We start from the raw sequence: 18,521 nt of genomic DNA, 5'->3' as shown, positions 1-18,521 counted from the left end.
CGTGATAAAGCGAGGGAAAATCATTTCCATGCACTGTTGCTACCCCCGGTTGCAACGGTGCATGTTTGCAGGAGCTCTCTTTTTTTGTGGTTCGATACGGTAGTTGCAGTTGTGGAATATGTTTTTGTCTGTTTTCCTTCTCCCCTGAAATCCATCTGCACAATACCCGTTCTTGTGGTTATGGTTTATTTTCTTCGAAAGCTACCTCCACAACATAAAAGGAATTTCTCAAGAAGCATACTAACGCGCTACGTTCGATAAGAGGTTTGAGAGCAAAGTTGAAAATTAAATTCAATATTCCTCCGTAACCGATTCCAGCGAATCGTTGAGCGTTCGGTTTCTATTTGATGGGTTGTCCTGGAATTCCATTAAATTTCCTTTTGTTTTGTATGCCTCGCTACGCTTCTAGCATCAGTTGGATGATGAATCCAGCACGGGTGACGTCATCCAGGCGCCGTTGGAATACCCGTCGGAGTTGCGTTCGGGCGACGGTTGTGATCAGGTACCGGTCGAGGTGAATGACAACGTCGAGGAGCCACTGGAACCCGCCACCCAGCGGCAGTATTCTTTGAACGATTTCGAATTGATCCGGTAAGCACCGAAGGCTTAAAACAAGCATCGCGTCTGCTACGTCGAAACGGACGGGTATCTAATTAGCACTTTTTTTTCGCTGTTACACAGAGTCATCGGTCGTGGTAGCTACGCGAAGGTGCTTATGGTGGAGCTGAAGAAGACCCGTCGCATCTACGCGATGAAGGTGATCAAAAAGGCGCTCGTCACCGACGACGAGGACATCGATTGGGTTCAGACGGAGAAGCACGTCTTCGAGACGGCTTCGAACCATCCGTTCCTGGTTGGGTTACATTCGTGCTTCCAGACGCCATCGCGGTAAGCAGTAACGTTCGTCCGTTTTTCGCGAAACCCTTGCTCACTTTGGCTGTGCCGTACCTTCCGTAGACTGTTCTTCGTGATTGAGTTTGTGCGCGGCGGAGATCTAATGTTCCACATGCAGCGGCAGCGCCGGCTACCGGAAGAGCACGCCCGTTTCTATGCGGCCGAAATCAGCCTTGCGCTGAACTTCCTTCACGAGAAGGGCATCATCTATCGCGATCTGAAGCTGGACAACGTGCTGCTCGACCACGAGGGACACATCAAGCTGACCGATTACGGCATGTGCAAGGAGGGCATCAGACCCGGTGACACCACGTCCACATTCTGCGGTACTCCCAACTACATCGCACCGGAAATTCTGCGAGGCGAAGACTACGGTACGCAACCGGAAGCGCGTGGAGGCATTTTTCGTATCCGCAAATAAAAACCACTAATCGTTGGCGTTTCTTTGTAGGCTTCTCCGTTGACTGGTGGGCATTGGGGGTGCTCTTGTACGAGATGCTGGCCGGGCGCAGTCCCTTCGACATTGCTGGTGCTTCCGAGAATCCGGATCAGGTTCGTCGTCGTGATGCGTGCGAGCGTGGGGTGGAGTAATTCCTAACACTCAACACATTTCACTCTCTTTTCCTTTGTTCGGTTCAATGCATTCCGCTTGGCGCCCACTGGCAGAACACCGAGGACTATTTGTTCCAAGTGATCCTGGAGAAAACGATCCGCATACCGCGCTCGCTGAGCGTGAAGGCCGCTTCCGTGCTGAAAGGTTTCCTCAACAAGAATCCGGCCGACCGTTTGGGTTGTAATCGCGATTCCGCCTTTTTGGACATCATTAATCATTCGTTCTTCAAGAGCATTGACTGGGAGATGGTATGTACCGGCCGGCGAAAGCTGTATTTCCGTGTGACGTTAATGCGCCGGAAGCGCTAATGTCCATGGCGTGTTTCCTTACTCGTTTTGAGGATAGTGTTTTTTATTTTCAACCAAAGCGAAAGCTAATGACACAAAAAGCAACAACGAAAATCAATCAAACAAACAAAACGGAAACTTCCTAACAATTGGATTGACAGCAGATAGTAACATTTCATCTGAATTCCATCGGTTTCATGTGCACGTCGCCATTCGTAATTGAGTTTATATTTACATTTTCGTTACCGGTTCTTTTCGTCCGTTCTGAAAATGCATCTATTTCACCGCTGAGTTTTACAATTGTTTGCTCTTCATTTTGTTTTTTGGTCCTTTATCATCACCGTGTTTTCCGTTACCGTAATTGCTTTTCATTGGTTTCGATTGGCCGTTAAGCGTAAGAACGCAGGAATGTTTTTTTTTCTTCTGTTTCGTCCGTTATACCTTTTTCTCCACTCATTAATATTCACACCATTTTCAACCATTAAGCAGTCAATTTCCGGCTTTGCTTTATTTATCGGCGAAATTGTTTACAGCTGCGAATCGCAGGGTGCAATGCGCCGAGAGAAAGTGTGAAAATTATGTTCTCCCATATAGTCACTTTAAATAATTCCTATCGGTAATTTTCCGGGAATGGTCCCATCGTGTGGACAAAGTAATTTAAAATGTACCTTGCAGATAAAGATAGAGCAGCAGGGAGCCACAGATGCTACAGATGAGGCGGTGGAAAACTGGATCATTTTAATCCGTCTGGGTTCCGTTCCCGGCCGACCTTCGCGGTTGTGAGGTGAAGGGATTTGCGGTTTTGTTATTAAACATGACCGCACCGCTGCTGAAGTCGTGTGTTGACTTACGGGTTACACATTCATTTTTAATTGAACATCCGCTCAAACGAGAGGGAACGCTGGTAGGGGTTCTACGGAGGATTTGTTACCGATTTGTGGCCAGTGGGTTACTACCAGGAAAATGGGACGATCATTTGCGTATTGTTCCTTCGTCAGCGGTTATGGATGGTACCCGTAGCTCCTTTTTTTATAGCTCTGATGTAACTTTTTGAGCCAATCAACGCAAAAGCACCTAACCAAATACTTCCATCGCAGCACCATACTAATTGTTGTTGGTTTTTTGTTTTCCCCGAGAAACCGAAAGTGCCTCATTGTTTGGCAGTTGTAAATTAGAGTGAGTGTTTATTTTATGGTTACAAAATTGTTTTAAATGTGATTTCCTTCTATCAAACGGCTGGGGAGAAATAATGCTAATCGCAACCGTATTCTGACGGGGCAGTCGAAGTAGTAATGAAGCCAGTCTTTCACCGTTGAGCTAGCAGCCACAAGTTTTGCGAGAAAAATCCGCTAGAGTGCTCGCCATTAGTTTGATTGTTGTCGGTAATGGAGGCGGCATTCTGGTACACACAACAACATTAGCCTTGGTCCGACCGCCAACAGCAGTTGCCCATGGCGCGTAGGTTATTAATTTTGTTATTTCCACGCGTACTGGGAAATCCAAGGCGGTACACTAAAATGCCGCCTACGATTCGTAGGAAAGCGAAGCTTTGGTCCAATCTTTCCCTGTGGTGAAGGATATTGGCATTGAAAAAATAATAGAAACCGCAAATGTCGGAAAGGAGCGCAGATATAATTGGATTATGGCAAGCTATTTATGTTGGACTTTTTTTTTGTTATTCGAAGGGCTTTCGTACCCTTCCACTGCCATGAGTCCGATTCATCCTAGACAGCTTACCACACACCAAACCACAACCACTGCGCAGGGTGGTTTCTAGGAAGGGTGTTTAATTGGATCGAGTGGTAGGAAAACAGAAGGACATCGCTGTATGAAAGGGCACACGGAAAAGGGATGCCAAAACTTATCGCAATGGGACGTTGCTCGACAGTGTGTGTGTATGCGTGTTTTACGCTATGTGTGTGCAAGATATTATCTTTATCATAATTGTCGCTTGAAGTACAATGAGTTCAGCTAGGGGTAAACAGGACAGCATTTTTAGATTTATCGGCTCTTAATTTTCGCTTCTATATTGTCACAATTTGAATGATTTCTGTGCCTCACCTAGGATCACATCGCTAAGCTTTTAAATCGTTATCATCTATAGCACAAAGCATATAGTAGATATTTTCATAAAAGACCATTTAACATATCATTAATCATTATAATTTGTTTATCAACAATAATAGCTCGTTTATCCACCACATAGCATATATTCACACACTTATTTAAAAACGAAAAACGTTAATAAACACATAATCTACAGCTTTGTTAATATGACAGCAATATTGTTCACAAACACGTTTCTAAATTATATTACATTACACCTTAGACGATGTACGCATTGAATTTATTTTCCTTTGAGACGGAACTCCACAAGAATTCAATTTATACGTTGGCTTTCTGCTTTCTTATATCGTGTTTGATTTTGTGCCCTTCCCGCAAATCGTAATCCATTTTGATATCGATATCCTCGGAAAATGTAACGATCGTTCCGGCTGGATTGCAGCTTGCCCAAAAGGAAGTGACACCACCGTACATCCCATCATTTGACGGGTGCGATCAGGACATAACCTGTCACTTCGATCCGCAGTTTACGCGTGAACCGGCGGAGCTGACTCCAGACGATCAGTAAGTCGCCAGGTGGCCAACGCCTTAATAAGAAAGGACAAACGTTTCCGGATCCTCCGGCGAATGTGTCGCGTTGTATCTATGAAAGGAATTTTACGAATGATCGTGTATTTTGAGCTCATGAAAACTGCACACTGATCGGATATAAATGCGAGCTGAGCTAAACCTCACGAGGTTTAATATCATCTAGCGTTCACATCATTTGCGTCATCCCGGTTCAATCGATCTATTTTCAGTGCATGCTGGAAGGGATTTTATATATTTTTTCATATTTATTATTCTATATTTGCTAGTATGTATAATCAATAGCTGTGTTACGTGCAGAACAATTATTTGTAAACTTTATGTATTTTGTACCATTATGTTTTTGGCTTATATTTTTGCAGTATCATAACTGAGTCGCATTATTTACTAGATATTTTTGTATTACTTTCGCACGCTTTAGATTTACGGAAAATGTTGTAATTTTTCAAACATTTACCATAACCTTAGCACGATAATTTTATTGAAACGCAGTCGAATTTTGCAAATAATTTCCCTAGAAAGTTTGTTTTATCTCTGTATCCAATCCGTTGTTTGGAAGAACGTTGCGAATCTTGTTTACCTATAATGATGTTTCATTTTGCTTTTTGTTCCTTGATCCTAGCAACGTTTGCACTTATTACAACCATAATCATTACATTTTTTAAACTGAGCTGCTTATGTTAATGTTTTCTTTGATATGATTTTACATTACTGATTATTTTACAATGCTCTTATTATTTGGAATGTTTTTTTTTCTTTTTTTGTTTTCTTTTCATGCTCGTGTTTGCCTTCTCTACTACTCCGTTTTTTTTGTGCATTCATCTTTTGGGGTTAGCTTGAACAAAAGCAAATTACGCCACCTTTCCGCCCGCGGCTAGACTCCGATCGTGATTTGGCAAACTTCCCGCCAGAGTTCACCGATGAACCGGTACACCTTACACCGGATGATGAGTGAGTATTCGATGAGTGAGCAGAGTATTCGAAAGAGTGGCCGGAATGTTTGTACCTAACGCCGGAGGATCTTGCAACGTTTCCTCGTCATTTTGTTAGGGAATGATGCAGCAGCACACACTTGCAGCTGTACTACGATGTGCATTAGAGTTGGAATTGTGTTTATGTTTTCTATATTGACTAATACGCTTTCCCATTCTCCAATTTTAGCCGTGTCATCGATAAAATTGATCAATCGGAATTCGAAGGATTCGAATACGTGAACCCCTTGCTGATGTCGTTGGAAGACTGCGTTTGACATCACGCATCTTGCGAACTGCATCCATACAACATGCAGGTACGTACTTTCTGCTCTTACAATATTATTCAAGAATCCATTACACTAGTCATTACACAACATTCTGCACTGAGCACTCATCTACACGAACCATACATTTATTGCACTACACTTGCAGCACTACTCAGGTGGCATAATTTGTTTGCAGAGAACGCGAACTAGAACCTTGTGGAATAGTTCGATACATGTTTTTTTGTTCTCAAATGCATAACTGCCAAAAAATATGCAATAATCATGTAACCGAACAGTTTCAACAACGCCACACAAAAATGTCACTTAGTTGTTTGTCCCTCCTTTTTTCTCTCTTTCTCTTTTTCTCTCTTTTTCTATTGTTTGTCATTTATTTTTTGTCTTTTGGCCACCGGTGTTGTTTCGTCATATGTCGTCGTAAAAATCGTAATCAACCATGTTCATCACCTTCTCCTATCATCACCAACAACTTGTATTCCTATAGTTTTGAGTGCAGTGAAAGTCAGATACTTTTCTCGGTACAGAAACACAGAACGGAATCTGTCGATAAGAAAATGCCTTTTCCAGCACCACGTGGAAATACTAGAAAATTCAATCAAATAAAAGTACTGAGCATAACATTGCGTAAAATGAATATATAAATGTATATAAATAGATACCTCGTGAAGTAACACTTAAATTACATTTACTTTCTGTTTGTTTGAAAACATTTTCAATAGAATTATGTTCAATACTAAAACAACTGTTTTTATTGTAAAAAATATTAAGCCCTTATCCATTTTGTTGCTGTACCGATGATAACAATTTGTTGGAGCCAAATGGAGAAGGGAGCTCAAACTACTTTAAGAATTCTGAAACGTGGATTATAATTAATAATTAGTTACAAAGTGATGAATTATGTAAACAACCTATAGATCTTTCAACCCTGTGGAAAGTAAGTAGAGCAAAATCACAGATATTTGCAAAACATGCCCTGGAACTTTCGAATGTTGAATTACTGTTGATTTAACTATGTACGTGCTCAGCTGTACCGCTTAGACTATCACTGGACCTCTTTCTATCTAATGACTGCTTATATACTATTAGGTTGTGTCTGAAAATGTGTATGTTGTATAGATTTTCTCATTAGCTCTTTCACATCATTCATATACTCGGTTGTCCTGAAGAAAATTGCCTTAGATTGAAAGATTGTACTATTCATAGCATTTATATCTTACGTTGTTTGCCTTCTCTCAACATATTTACTACATATGAAACAGTATGATCGAGAGATGGAAATAGTTTCTATAGTAAATGACGAATAGAAACGATCGAAAGTAAGTGTTATATTTCAAACCAAAAAAGAGAAGAAAATGCGCTTTCTCTTTAATCACCCATTCAAGTTCATCCTGTAATGCTAAAATTAATTCAAAATATTACGTTCCCTTATTGTGAAATTAATTCTAATGCTGTTGCCTCGCAAAGAATATGCATTCATGTACGCTCTCGGGTTAGTGTAGGAAGTTAAGATCATTTCATACTTCCTATTTCCAAGGTTCAAATAAAGAGTAGTGTGTTCTCCAGTGATAGATAATTGTAACAGTGTTGTTCAAAATAGTTGAATCTATGCAATCATCATACTTTGAACGAATCGAAACTATAGCTGCATGTGCTGTGCTTTTGCTGCAAATGTATATTGCAGGCAATTAAATTATGTTTTCACTTACTAAAGCTGCATTTCTTGTGCACCATCTGCTTCGAATTTGTTTATCCAACTATATGCATCTGTTTGTGCAACATTTTTTGGGCTCATTTTTACATCATTCTGAACACTTGAGATGTTTTATAGGAACACAAGAAAGATATTCTTCTCTTTGTTGTATTGTTTTCGTTTTTCGTTTATTTCTTCACTATTCAATGTATTGCAAAGTCGTTTGTGGTTAATTGTATTGCTCGTGTCCAAGTTCTTATTCTGTTCTGCTGCTACCACAATTACTACAGTCAATTCCTTTTACTATACCACTTCGAGCTACGATACCTAATCCCAACCTAAGATGCGTTCACTACAAAAATTTAGTTTATACCATTGTAGCAACAACTGATTTTATATTTTCAATCCCTCTTGCAGTTATACGGTGACGATTCCAGCGATTACGATTCCGTTGTGGATGAGCTAAGCATTCTTCAATTACCTCCACCACCATCGAAGAGTCTACTGCAGCACATGTTTTGCCTTCCATTGAACTAGCCGAATGTTTACCCGTTACGACCTGGGAACTAGCTGATTGAGAAATATTGAAAAGAGAGAGGGAGAAACAATATCGGTTAACTTCAACTGTAGCTGCTGATCGCACCACTTCCATCTAATTCGTTGTTAATGCTCTTTACTAATGCGTACAGTTGATGAGGCTTATTCTGCGTCCAAGTGTTTGCTATGTGTAAACTTGCGTAGCTTGTTTAGTTATGCTCTACGAGAATCGACGCCGGCGGTTTACATGATGGCGTTATGGGAGTGGCATTGATGGTATATAATTTGTAAGCATAAAGTACCCAGATAAGACGAAGAACATATTCGGTCAGTTGAAGCGAAATCACGTCAGCCTGTAGGAATAACGAGCAGTTGGTTGTAGCGGTATGATGGATAATCAAATTAACGCTAGTTCAATGACGCTTAGAGAAGCAGTGTGTGAATCATTTCCTTCTTCTGTAACTTCTCGTATTACTCCCATTTCTTTATTCGCGAACAAAAAGTAGAGCATATATATTTCAATAACCAGCCGTTTAAAAACAACGTTGATTACCAATCAATTTGGTCATATCCTTCCAAACGAAGCATACTTGCGAGTGGGGGAGAGGTGGAAAAATAATTCAACCAAACGCCAGCAACGGCAACGCGTGAAATGAATGACGGAAATCCGTGACAACAGTTGCATCGCTGCATTATACGCAGTGAGGAGAGCAGTATGAACTTAACATTAGATTGTATGGCACTAGACATATTTAACGTGAACTTATCATAAAAACAAAAAACAAAAAAGAGTTTCAACCCAATGAAAAATCAAACAAATTCTACAACATTATTTAAAACACAGGCAAACGGTAGATACAGTTGGATAAAAACTTTTAGCGGGAAATCCATCCGGAAAGAGCATCCGATGGCATGCAATGTGCTCGTTCAGACGTTACAGTAACAGCGTTAAGCGTCCGTTACATTCCGTGCGTAATGTGTGTATGTTATTTTGTGTTTTTTGAAATTGTATTTTTCTCACGGATGCAAAACAAGCGATAAAGCATAGAATATATATAAAAAAGGAATAGTTAAAATAAATAAATCAGAAGCATGTTACAAAGAAACAAAAAAAAACAAAGTTACACACAATTGCACAGTATCGTTAACAAATTAGTAGAGAGAATGGTAACCACACCTCAGCCGAGTGTGCTGCTGAAGATGATGATAAATTGGCGTGATAAGTGAAGCAAGTTGTAGAAAAGGTTCAGTAAAAAAATAAAAATAGACAGCTAAGTTCATTGAACAACGGATTGAAGAATCAAAATTGGGTAAAACACGCTATTGCCTACTCAAGGATATTGGATAGTGAGGGAAGAAAACGTGTTTAGATAACAAATTTACTATTAAGAATTGTGTGAGGTCGTCGGCAAAAACGAAAGAAGAACATTGCATTGAAGAAGGGGGTAATAGAAAGGGATACTTTGCAACGCAACAATATGGTGTGAGAGGAAAATTAAGTTATAATATAAATCCAACAGCAAGAAAGACAAGCAAAACGGTGGCACCACGACCCGATCCGAGTGTGTCGAATGTTTTGAGCATTTTAAGCATTTTAGAGAAAAAACCGAAAACAGATCTTGAATGAGTGAAAACGGATCAAGGCGTTTCCTCTTGCCGCTGAGCTGGCCGAATGAGAGAAAAGGGAAAGGCGCGGGATTGTGGATCGTCGTCAGGCGTAGCTGAAAATTTTGTACATGAGTTCAGGAACTATGCATAGCCAGAAATACGGTTGAATATCTAGATGCAAAACCAAAATTCTTAGGAACGCACTGCAAAACACATAAAAAATTAAACCAACTCACTGATAAGATAAGGCAAATAGAAAACGAAAACAAAAACTTAGCCGGAAAAGGACCGGAATGAACGAATGGGAATGAAGGAGGAAGACCTGCCAAGGGCAATATGTTGCATGTTGTTTCCTGTTTTGGGTTTTCTTCGTCCTCGGCAACACATGCTCGTACGCATTACATCGTGTTAGTTGTGTGTACCGTGTTAGTCCGTTTATCACAATTGATTATCTGTGCTTCAGAAACGGAAAATTGTTCCTTAATCCGTGGAACCGTTACTCTTTGTGATGGTTCCTTGATGTTCGTGAGCAAGAGTCTAGATGGAGGGCATTGTTTTTATAAAGAAGGAAAAATTAGCAAAAAATTTGCACGCAAGCAAACCGGAATGTTTTTATAATCGTTGTTGGTGATAGAATTGTTTTGGTATTTGGCATTTTTCTCACTGTTCGTCCAATGGAATGTGTTAAACAATACGCGTAACTTATTTGTGTGCGAGCGTAATATCTGTTTCAGTGGATTAGATTAAATTTTGAGGAATCGGCAAGAAATCTTTTATGTAGCACTTGGCAGCAAACGCTATGTGTTGGAAAGGTGTGGCAACTGAGCCTTTCGTTTATACATAAACAAAGAGAAACACATTGTTTCCTTGATCTATGCGATTTGGGGAATCACGAGAAGAAGAAAGAGAGGATAATTGAGCGAATGTGTGGCAGCTAATGGCAGTACTTATGCTAAGAAAAAGCTACGTTTTTCTTTTTAATCTGTATTACTAACTAACCGTCCTGGTTTCGATCGACGAATTGTATTACCCTGTCCAAACATAGATGCGATTTGTTTGGAATATTATCGATAGATTTCCGTATGACAGTATGCGTTCCCCATATTTTCTTTCCATTACATTCTTGTTCAGCATTTAAAGATTATATTTAATTAACTTTATTATCATTATGTAACACAACACAGATCAGTATGAGTAGTCTTTAGTGTTTTGCATTCGCTATTAGGAGGATAACTTTATTTTTATTTCTCATTTCTTCGGTCCTTTCACCCCCCCAAACGCCCTGAATAAGATTGTTTTATCCTTGTTCATTGAAAACAAAAAGAAAAACAGAATACAAAAATACGATTAACTTATAACTGACACTAAGCAGTATCAAAAGGGAATAAAAAATCTTTAAAAAAAGGATCGCTGAAATTGAAACTATTTCAAATAAAAAATCATAAAACCAAGCTGCTGAAGTGTTCCGATTTTGCTTTCGTTTTAGGTGCGTCGAATCAATTGCGTAGGAGCATTTGTATACCCTTTTTTCTTGTATTTCTTCTTGCTGCTGTGTACTTTGAAAGCCTAACTAAACTCAGCCGTCTTCAGCCATGAGCTCTTCTTAAAATAGTTTATACCATCGATCCCGAATCAGGAACTTCGGTTCCGTTCACCGTTAGCCGATGCAGGATACCGTCTCGTTTATTACCGCTAGTCCGGGCGCTCAACACAAACGTGTTGTTGTCCTCGATAAAGGTAGTATCGGTGCCGCCATCTACAAACTCGCCCTGGAATTAAAAAAGGAAAGGACGTGGAGCTTTAGGAGAGCTTTCAAAGGACACTCGCGCAAATGCGAGGTGCGGCCACTTTGTCTCTGTTCGTACATTTTCTTCGATGAGCTTTCCATTTACGTAGATGTTTAGGGTGTTTTTCTCTGTAAAGAAAAAGAAATCGGTTTATTGGAAAATTCATAATTAGGAAACATTGTTTCTTACCAAGCACAATCCGGTAAAAGCTATCGCCCAGCTTCGCCTCCCAGTTTTTGAGCGCTTTGGCTTGGCTTTCGGTGAACTGCTCGTACGATTTGCCGTCGACGAACAGCGAGTAGCTGTAGCGAAAGCCCGGCAGCGGATCGACCCGTATGATGCACCGTTTGTCTTCCAGCATGAACATGTCCTCACCGACGAGCTTGAACATCCAGTCGCGTCGGAAAATTTCCTGCTTGTCGATCCACAGCACCCGCTTGCCGCTGGCCGTCCCGTGCTCGAACTCGATCTCGTACACCTTGCCGTACATCGGAACGCGCCACCGGGCGACCACTTCCCGGTGCTGATGAGAGCCATCCTTCCCACCCGGAACCGGCGGAAGGTTCGACAGGATCTCGGAATTGTTTAGCATCGTCAGTTTACTCATTTGTCTGCGGTCAGTGTGTTCCTCGATTTTAACCAGCACAGAATTCAGAAGAGTGGTCCATGCAACGCCTAGAATAAAAGTTGTAAAAAACAGTAGAACAGTTGGTAATAAAACACAACATGCACCTGAAATGGTACTGTTTTAAGACTTATATACTTCGTGCATCCGAACTCATCCATTTATCGATTTTTAGTAGCATCAGCACAAGCCTATCAAGGAGTGATTATCCTGGTGTTGTTTATTCAACGTGTCGGAGCGATTTATGGGTCGTGTCAAAGAGCGCAATAAAAGGAACTCAGGACGTTGCATGACCGCGAAATAAATCAGCACACCGAAACACGTTGCACACATGGGCGGATGTGTGAGCACGATTCACTCGAATGTCCTTTTCCTTCTTGCACCGTGAACGAACCAATCAATACGGGTAGGTACTGAAAGAACAGACAAGCGTGCTGCCAGCGGGTCGCGAAAAATGCGCGGAAAAGTAGTTAACATTCCTCATCATCGTTCCTCTTCATTGGCCGTTGAAAGCGACTATTATTACACGGTACACGCACATGCCACATGTGGAAAAAGCAGCGGGAAAAGCACAGCGGAAAAGCTACAGACTTTATTTACGCGTTCACCTGCAAACGACTGTCTCACCGCGACACGGCACATATGGAGCACGCACACTGCAAGCATAATCCTCGCGTGAATGCAATCCTTTTGTTTGAAAGTATGTCCAATCCATCATCATAACTATCGCAGAGATGTTAATTAATTTTCTATCAACCCTGTGGAGTAGCATTAGTTTGGTTTATGCACGAACATGGTCCCCAAATGTGCGAAATCCTCGCTGAAAACGAGCCACCGCAATGCTACTAGAAAAAAATGCGCCACGATCAGCCGCGACGTCAAAATCGGAAGCGAAATTTTGCTCCGCGGCGAGCTAAAAATTTGTGCTTTAGTAACAGGGTCGCAGGAATCTTAGCAGGCTGCACAGGCTGGTATTCGCTTTTTCGCTCGCACCCACAGATGTCAGCTTAAGCGATTCAACAAATAGTGAGAGCGAGAGCGAGTATCTGACCGGGCGCTGCGATTGGCTGGCGCGTGCGCTTGTGGATGAGCTGCTCTCTCAATGCACTAAGGAAGCAGTCTATAACAAACTGTGGTCGTAATGTTTTTTTTATAATATATATATACAATGATCAATAACAAAACTTTTCTAACATTGTTTATATGCCAAAATAGTTTACAAATATCTATTCAAAGCTGTGGATAGATAATTAGATGCACTTGATGGTTTTTATTCAATCTTTGAGTGTAACTTTGTTTTAAAACCGGATATATCAACATCTAACATATTATATTAACTATCGTACAGGAGTAATATGGCTCCACCAAATTTGTACAACAAAGTTTAATATGTTTTTGATTGCAAATATTACTTAGTTACTCAGTTTTCAGTATTGACATGTTTAGTATTATATATTAAATCGTTTGCAGGTTACTTATGATAATTTATAACAGCTTTACTTATGAGCTTTTTTTATGATAATTTATAGAAAACGTGTAATGAATCTTTTGTTTTTCTCACTTAACTTTCTGACTGTATAAAGGAATGATAAATTAGATAGTGATAACTAAAAAATAAAGAATTTATGACCACTATTAATCCCATTGTGCTATGATGTATTGTTGAATGAACAATTGAAACTCTATCACTTCCATGCGATATTGATGGCGGTGTCTGCCATTATTTTTACCTGATTGGATCTTACTGGATTGGATTCGACATTCAATTCAATGTTTACGAGTATCTTCAGTTGGACGGATTAAATATATAGTATTCATCATGTAAACATGATGTACTTTATCTTACTTTATGATCATATACTTTAAGTACGGTAGATAAACAGATAACTTCTTCTTCTTCTTCTTAGCGAAATAGGATGTAGCCTTCTATATTTGATTTCTAAAAGAGTCACTTCTAATATATTCAAAGGTTGACCACTTCTTTATAGGCTCGACTGTCTAGAGTCATATGCCTTACAGTGAAATACACTGGATACAACCGTTTACTTCGAGAACAAAAAATGACAAAAAATGTAGCTTTGTGACATAATAACCGCATAAAAATAATCTTGCTAATCCAGGCTGTTGTTATCAATTCGATAAAATCGTATGTGTGAACTATTAGATAAATGCATCACCTGTTTTCGAAAAATGTTTTTTTTTGTTTTGATATTGTTTTTCTTTATGGTTTGGTCCCTAACAAATTACATATGATTTACGTAAGCTATTGTAGAAGAAGATGGCCGCAATAAATCAATTCAAACGCTTCAATAGAATGCAGAATCGGCCGTATCGCATCGAATTTGATTTGATTTGTGATGCGGTTTCGTCACGGGAGCAAAACACAGAACCGCAGGGGCCACAGCTAATCTTATCGATCTCTCACCATCAACAACTTTGCGTGCCCCACTACATGTGATGCCTTTCACGCATGGTCAATGAATGACAAGGCCGGTTCCAATGCCCGGATTGGCTGCGATGTGGTTTATTTCCGTACGGTGAAGGTGAGTGGGAAAGTGGGCCGCCAGCGACCCGTTTCGCATTAAGTGGCCACCCCGCAACGGGCAGTCGTGGCCGAGTGGTTAAGGCGTCTGACTCGAAATCAGATTCCCTCTGGGAGCGTAGGTTCGAATCCTACCGGCTGCGAAGAAAAAAAACGATATCCTTTTTCGTTATCACTTTTTTGGAACAGGTTTTTAGAACCATTTCTCGGCAACAAGTACATTTACGCAATGTTTCCTGTCTACTGGCCATTAACTGAATTGGGAGAGGGAGATACAAAACATCACAAAAAGCAATATTTTTCCCATTAAGCCCCTTACTGCCGGTTCCATAAAAAACTCCTTTCCACTGCCACAAGCGTGCTTGGTTTCCGTGTTAGAAAACCCGACCGTTTTATCCTTCCATTGCGGCTAAGGTCAGGCAGAACTAATCCGTTAAACCTCAAGTTCAACATCACCAATACTGTCACTCTTTCGCACTTGAATTCTTTGAACAATAGGTTAGCCTTTTGCACCTTTCTTTCTTTCTACACTTACAGCATTAGTAAGCTGCTCGTTTATCCACCACGAGACGCCTATTGCTCCACCTCAAAGGGACCCTTTGGGTGGTTCCAAAGGTCCGGTAACTACGACTCACTTCGAGCGCGTACCTAACGGCGTTCGTCGTTCGCGTTCCACAGACCAACTGACGTGGCCCCTGAGGACCTTACCGCGTGCGCCGGTGAGGTCCGTTTGCTGTCGACCCCACCGGAAACTAGGGAAACACCCAGAGGGTGGTGCAAATGTCGGGAGCTGGAGGACAGAGAAGGGGCTTTTTTTACGATTGGTGGAGGCATTGGGCGAAGGGAAAAGGATCGATTCCACTATCAGCTCGATTGTACACCGATGGGGCGAAGAGGGCTTCACAGTGTGCGTCACACGTTTTGCTACTAGCTTTTAGTGCCTTACAAATGTATGAAAGCGAGAAAACTGATAGCTGTTTGAAGCTATCGATGAAATGTCGCTTGCATTGCACTTCGCACAGAGAAGTTGTTCATTCGGGTCATGGCACCCGAAAATGTCCCGTGCCAGTATAAGGACGACCTGCTTTTTGCCATTTCGAGACCCCTTCGACATGGATACTCACGGAAAGCGAAAAAATGAAACAAATAGTGGCGTGTTTTCTGCGATACAAAATGCTCGCGCATAACCTGTAGGTGGTGCGAGCGTTTGTGTGTTTGCGTTCAATACGGTGTAGTTGGATGCCATCGTCGTTTGGGAGTAAAGCATTTGCAAAAGAACTTTTTTTAATGAAACGAACGAAACAGCTGTTTGATTGCAGTGCAAAACAGGAGTTAAATGCAAACTGGTGCAACGGGATCGATTATTGCATCAATATCATGCTGCCCCAGCAATGTTTTTTATGTAATGCGTTATTCCAATCAAGTAATCAAACTGTAATGTTCGTACATTTCTACCGTTATTTTTCTTTTCAAAACAGGGAAATTTTGTTTATTAAATTTGAAAATATTTTAAAATATGGTTCGGAACGTAAAGAGAAATTTTTAATGGAACAGTTTATTCCGATATGTTATGGTTTGGCGATGGGTTTTGTTGTGGCCCACCTACGTTGCTATGGTAATATAATTTGACCAAAAGCAGCCGCAAAAGCCACGTGTTATTGACAGAAAAGAGGAAAAAAAACTATCCTAGGTGGCCGTGAGTGGAAAACACGCTGGACCAGACCCTGAACCTGACCGATATTTTCATGCATTTTCATGTAATTGTGTCCTTTCATTCAACATTGGCCTAAGTTCAATTATGTCATGCTTTTATGAACGAATGCAAAAGTAAGTTTGAGCGATATTATATGAAATCTACAGTTTAGAATGGTATGTTAGGCACAAAATAATCAACCGCAAAAAGAGCATTGAATTTGGACATATTGGTGCTGATGATGTAGCTGGTAATTAAATCGTTCCAACCTAATCACAATCGCGAAATGGTGTCGTTTCCGAACAAACAGCCATCAGCAAGAATTATGGCCTTTCATATGGAACGGGAATAAGAGTATTTGTTGGACGAAAACGACGGTAAGGAAAAAAGAGAAAAACAAAAGAACATCCATTCAACCATTTGCCTGGTGGCCACAATCTTGAGGTTTCGCGTTCCACCGAAGAAGGATACACGCCACCAACGGCACGCGGGGAATGTCATCGCGTGCCGCTGCTCAATTGAGAGTAAATTAAAGAAGCGCTCACGTAGAAAAGGCACGAATCATGTGACGGTTTCCATCGTCAGCTCGCTTCCAAAGTTGATTTCAAACGCGCACGCTTTTCTCGGGCGCCGTTAGCACACCGAAACGGAACGTTAATTGTAGAATTGCTCCGGACGTTGTGGCTGTCGTTTGTCTGCGATTTATGTCGCATCATTAAGTCATCAGTTTTCCATGCTGCGCTGTCGATGGAAAGGAAATAGGCCGCCAGGAATCGTGCAAAGAAGGGCATTTCCCTGGAAACCTGCCGAACATGCGATGATTTATCGACGTTTGAGGTGAACGGAATGCGAGTGCTCGGTGTGGGTGTTGTCTCGCCTGAAGGACATTCAGGAGCACACAAATCATCGGAATGGCATAACAACAAACAAACAACTGTTTTTATGTCGGAAATATCGTGCGCGAACGTTCGAAATCGATTACGTGCTGTTGCATTGCATACCTTTAGGCGTTTTCGCGTTCATGGTTCGAACTATAGATCCTTAGCCACGCCCACAAAACTTTGGGCTATTAATTGATGATCATGTTCATGCTGCGAATTACGATCTCGTCGTTATTGGGTGCTGATCGGTTTGGGATATCGATTAGTTAGAATTATAAAACACTACTTTTGATCCTAGAATTTGCAGCTTGTATTAAATACACATCGATTCTCCTAACAATGCCGATAACAAAACCTACAGGAAGGAAACCCATCGGAAATCCCGAATAGCCAGAGAAATCCAACGGAATAAAAATGCTACAAACGCACAATGCGAAAGGTGTGAAATGTCAATAAACCATAAACGAATAAAAACACACAACAACACCCCTAGCCCGGGATGGCGGGGAAATTGTGCGAAGCTACGTCTACGAACGCGGGGACGATGGGAATTGGGTTTTTCTTACAATTTTTACAAACGCCATCCAACGCCCGCACATCGGGTGGCCATTGTTGCCCGGCCATTACCATCGGCGAAGGTTTGGCGCACGGTAATTATGGGAATCCACGGGCATCGGCAATGCAGGGTTGCGAGCTTTTTCGACCGTCGTACAGAACGACCCAGGTACAGGAGGCCTGCCGGGTCGGCCGGACAGAAGCGAAGAAGAGAAGAAACATGAGCCACGGGGAAAAGCCGGCGCTTCCTGTGAGAATAGATTTATGCAAAATATACGGAAATTCCTTGCATCTTCCGATCCGGCGGACCCAGGGACCGTAGCACCCGAACCGACCGATCGCGCACCCCGGAGCCAAACCCAAGAAATCCCGGAGAATCGAGAAATTCCGGGAAATTCGTTCCCTTTTACTTCCTCTTCGGGCGCGTTCCACTGTGGTGACCTTGCACGCCCGGTTTGTCCACGGGGACATCCCGGAAGCCCGGGTAAGATGGCGTTCTCCCATGGCACCTACCCGAGTCGCAAAGTCGAGAGCGTACAGTTTTTGTCTTCTTTTTGTCCTCGAAACAAGCTGTAAAAGAAGCAGCCATGTCTATTCCCTCTCTTGCGTTCTCTAGTGGGATGGTGAAGCATGGGTTGACATGGGTTATGGGCTAGTACGAACGCCTGTTTCGATGATCGTCTAGTGATGACCGCATCCCTAGACCGAATACAGTGGTTGACATTGCGAAACCCACGATCGACTATGGTCAAATAATTTTTATCGTATTTCTTTCACTACTTTGACGCATTTTTCACCGGAAATTGTATCTCTTATTAAAAAGCATTAGCCAAAATGTACGAAATAGAAGGGTATTTGGAGCTTCATGCTTTATTTGAAAGAAACTCTCCTAAAAAAAA

At 41.5% G+C, this 18,521-nt stretch overlaps 2 protein-coding genes and 1 non-coding gene across 3 annotated transcripts in view; 2 read left to right on the top strand and 1 right to left on the bottom strand.

Annotated features, from left to right (window-relative positions):
* LOC128726151 (atypical protein kinase C) overlaps window positions 1-7,896 on the top strand; it is a 58,144-nt gene extending 50,248 nt beyond the window's left edge. Inside the window, exons 7-14 of the mRNA XM_053819944.1 lie at window positions 416-591; window positions 682-888; window positions 958-1,268; window positions 1,346-1,446; window positions 1,561-1,755; window positions 5,282-5,397; window positions 5,608-5,734; window positions 7,812-7,896. Of these exons, the coding sequence (XP_053675919.1) occupies window positions 416-591; window positions 682-888; window positions 958-1,268; window positions 1,346-1,446; window positions 1,561-1,755; window positions 5,282-5,397; window positions 5,608-5,695 (1,194 nt within the window). The 3' untranslated portion in view covers window positions 5,696-5,734; window positions 7,812-7,896. The remainder of the gene's footprint in view (window positions 1-415; window positions 592-681; window positions 889-957; window positions 1,269-1,345; window positions 1,447-1,560; window positions 1,756-5,281; window positions 5,398-5,607; window positions 5,735-7,811) is intronic.
* A 3,030-nt stretch (window positions 7,897-10,926) lies between these two features.
* LOC128721375 (fas apoptotic inhibitory molecule 1) lies at window positions 10,927-11,933 on the bottom strand. Its single transcript, XM_053815121.1, has 3 exons — window positions 11,516-11,933; window positions 11,405-11,454; window positions 10,927-11,308 (listed from the first exon to the last, which is right to left on the bottom strand). The coding sequence occupies exons 1-3, from the start codon at window positions 11,931-11,933 to the stop codon at window positions 11,153-11,155; spliced, it is 624 nt and encodes a 207-aa protein (XP_053671096.1). The 3' UTR covers window positions 10,927-11,152.
* Window positions 11,934-14,554: 2,621 nt separating this feature from the next.
* Trnas-cga (transfer RNA serine (anticodon CGA)) lies at window positions 14,555-14,636 on the top strand. The gene has a single exon. It is a non-coding gene; the product is annotated as a tRNA-Ser (tRNA).
* The last annotated feature ends 3,885 nt before the right edge of the window (window positions 14,637-18,521 follow it).

Source organism: Anopheles nili, chromosome 2, assembly GCF_943737925.1.
Source record: "Anopheles nili chromosome 2, idAnoNiliSN_F5_01, whole genome shotgun sequence".
NCBI lineage: Eukaryota > Metazoa > Arthropoda > Insecta > Diptera > Culicidae > Anopheles > Anopheles nili.
The sequence above is the reverse complement of the archived record's forward strand: the minus strand, read 5'-3'. Positions and strand labels throughout refer to the sequence as shown.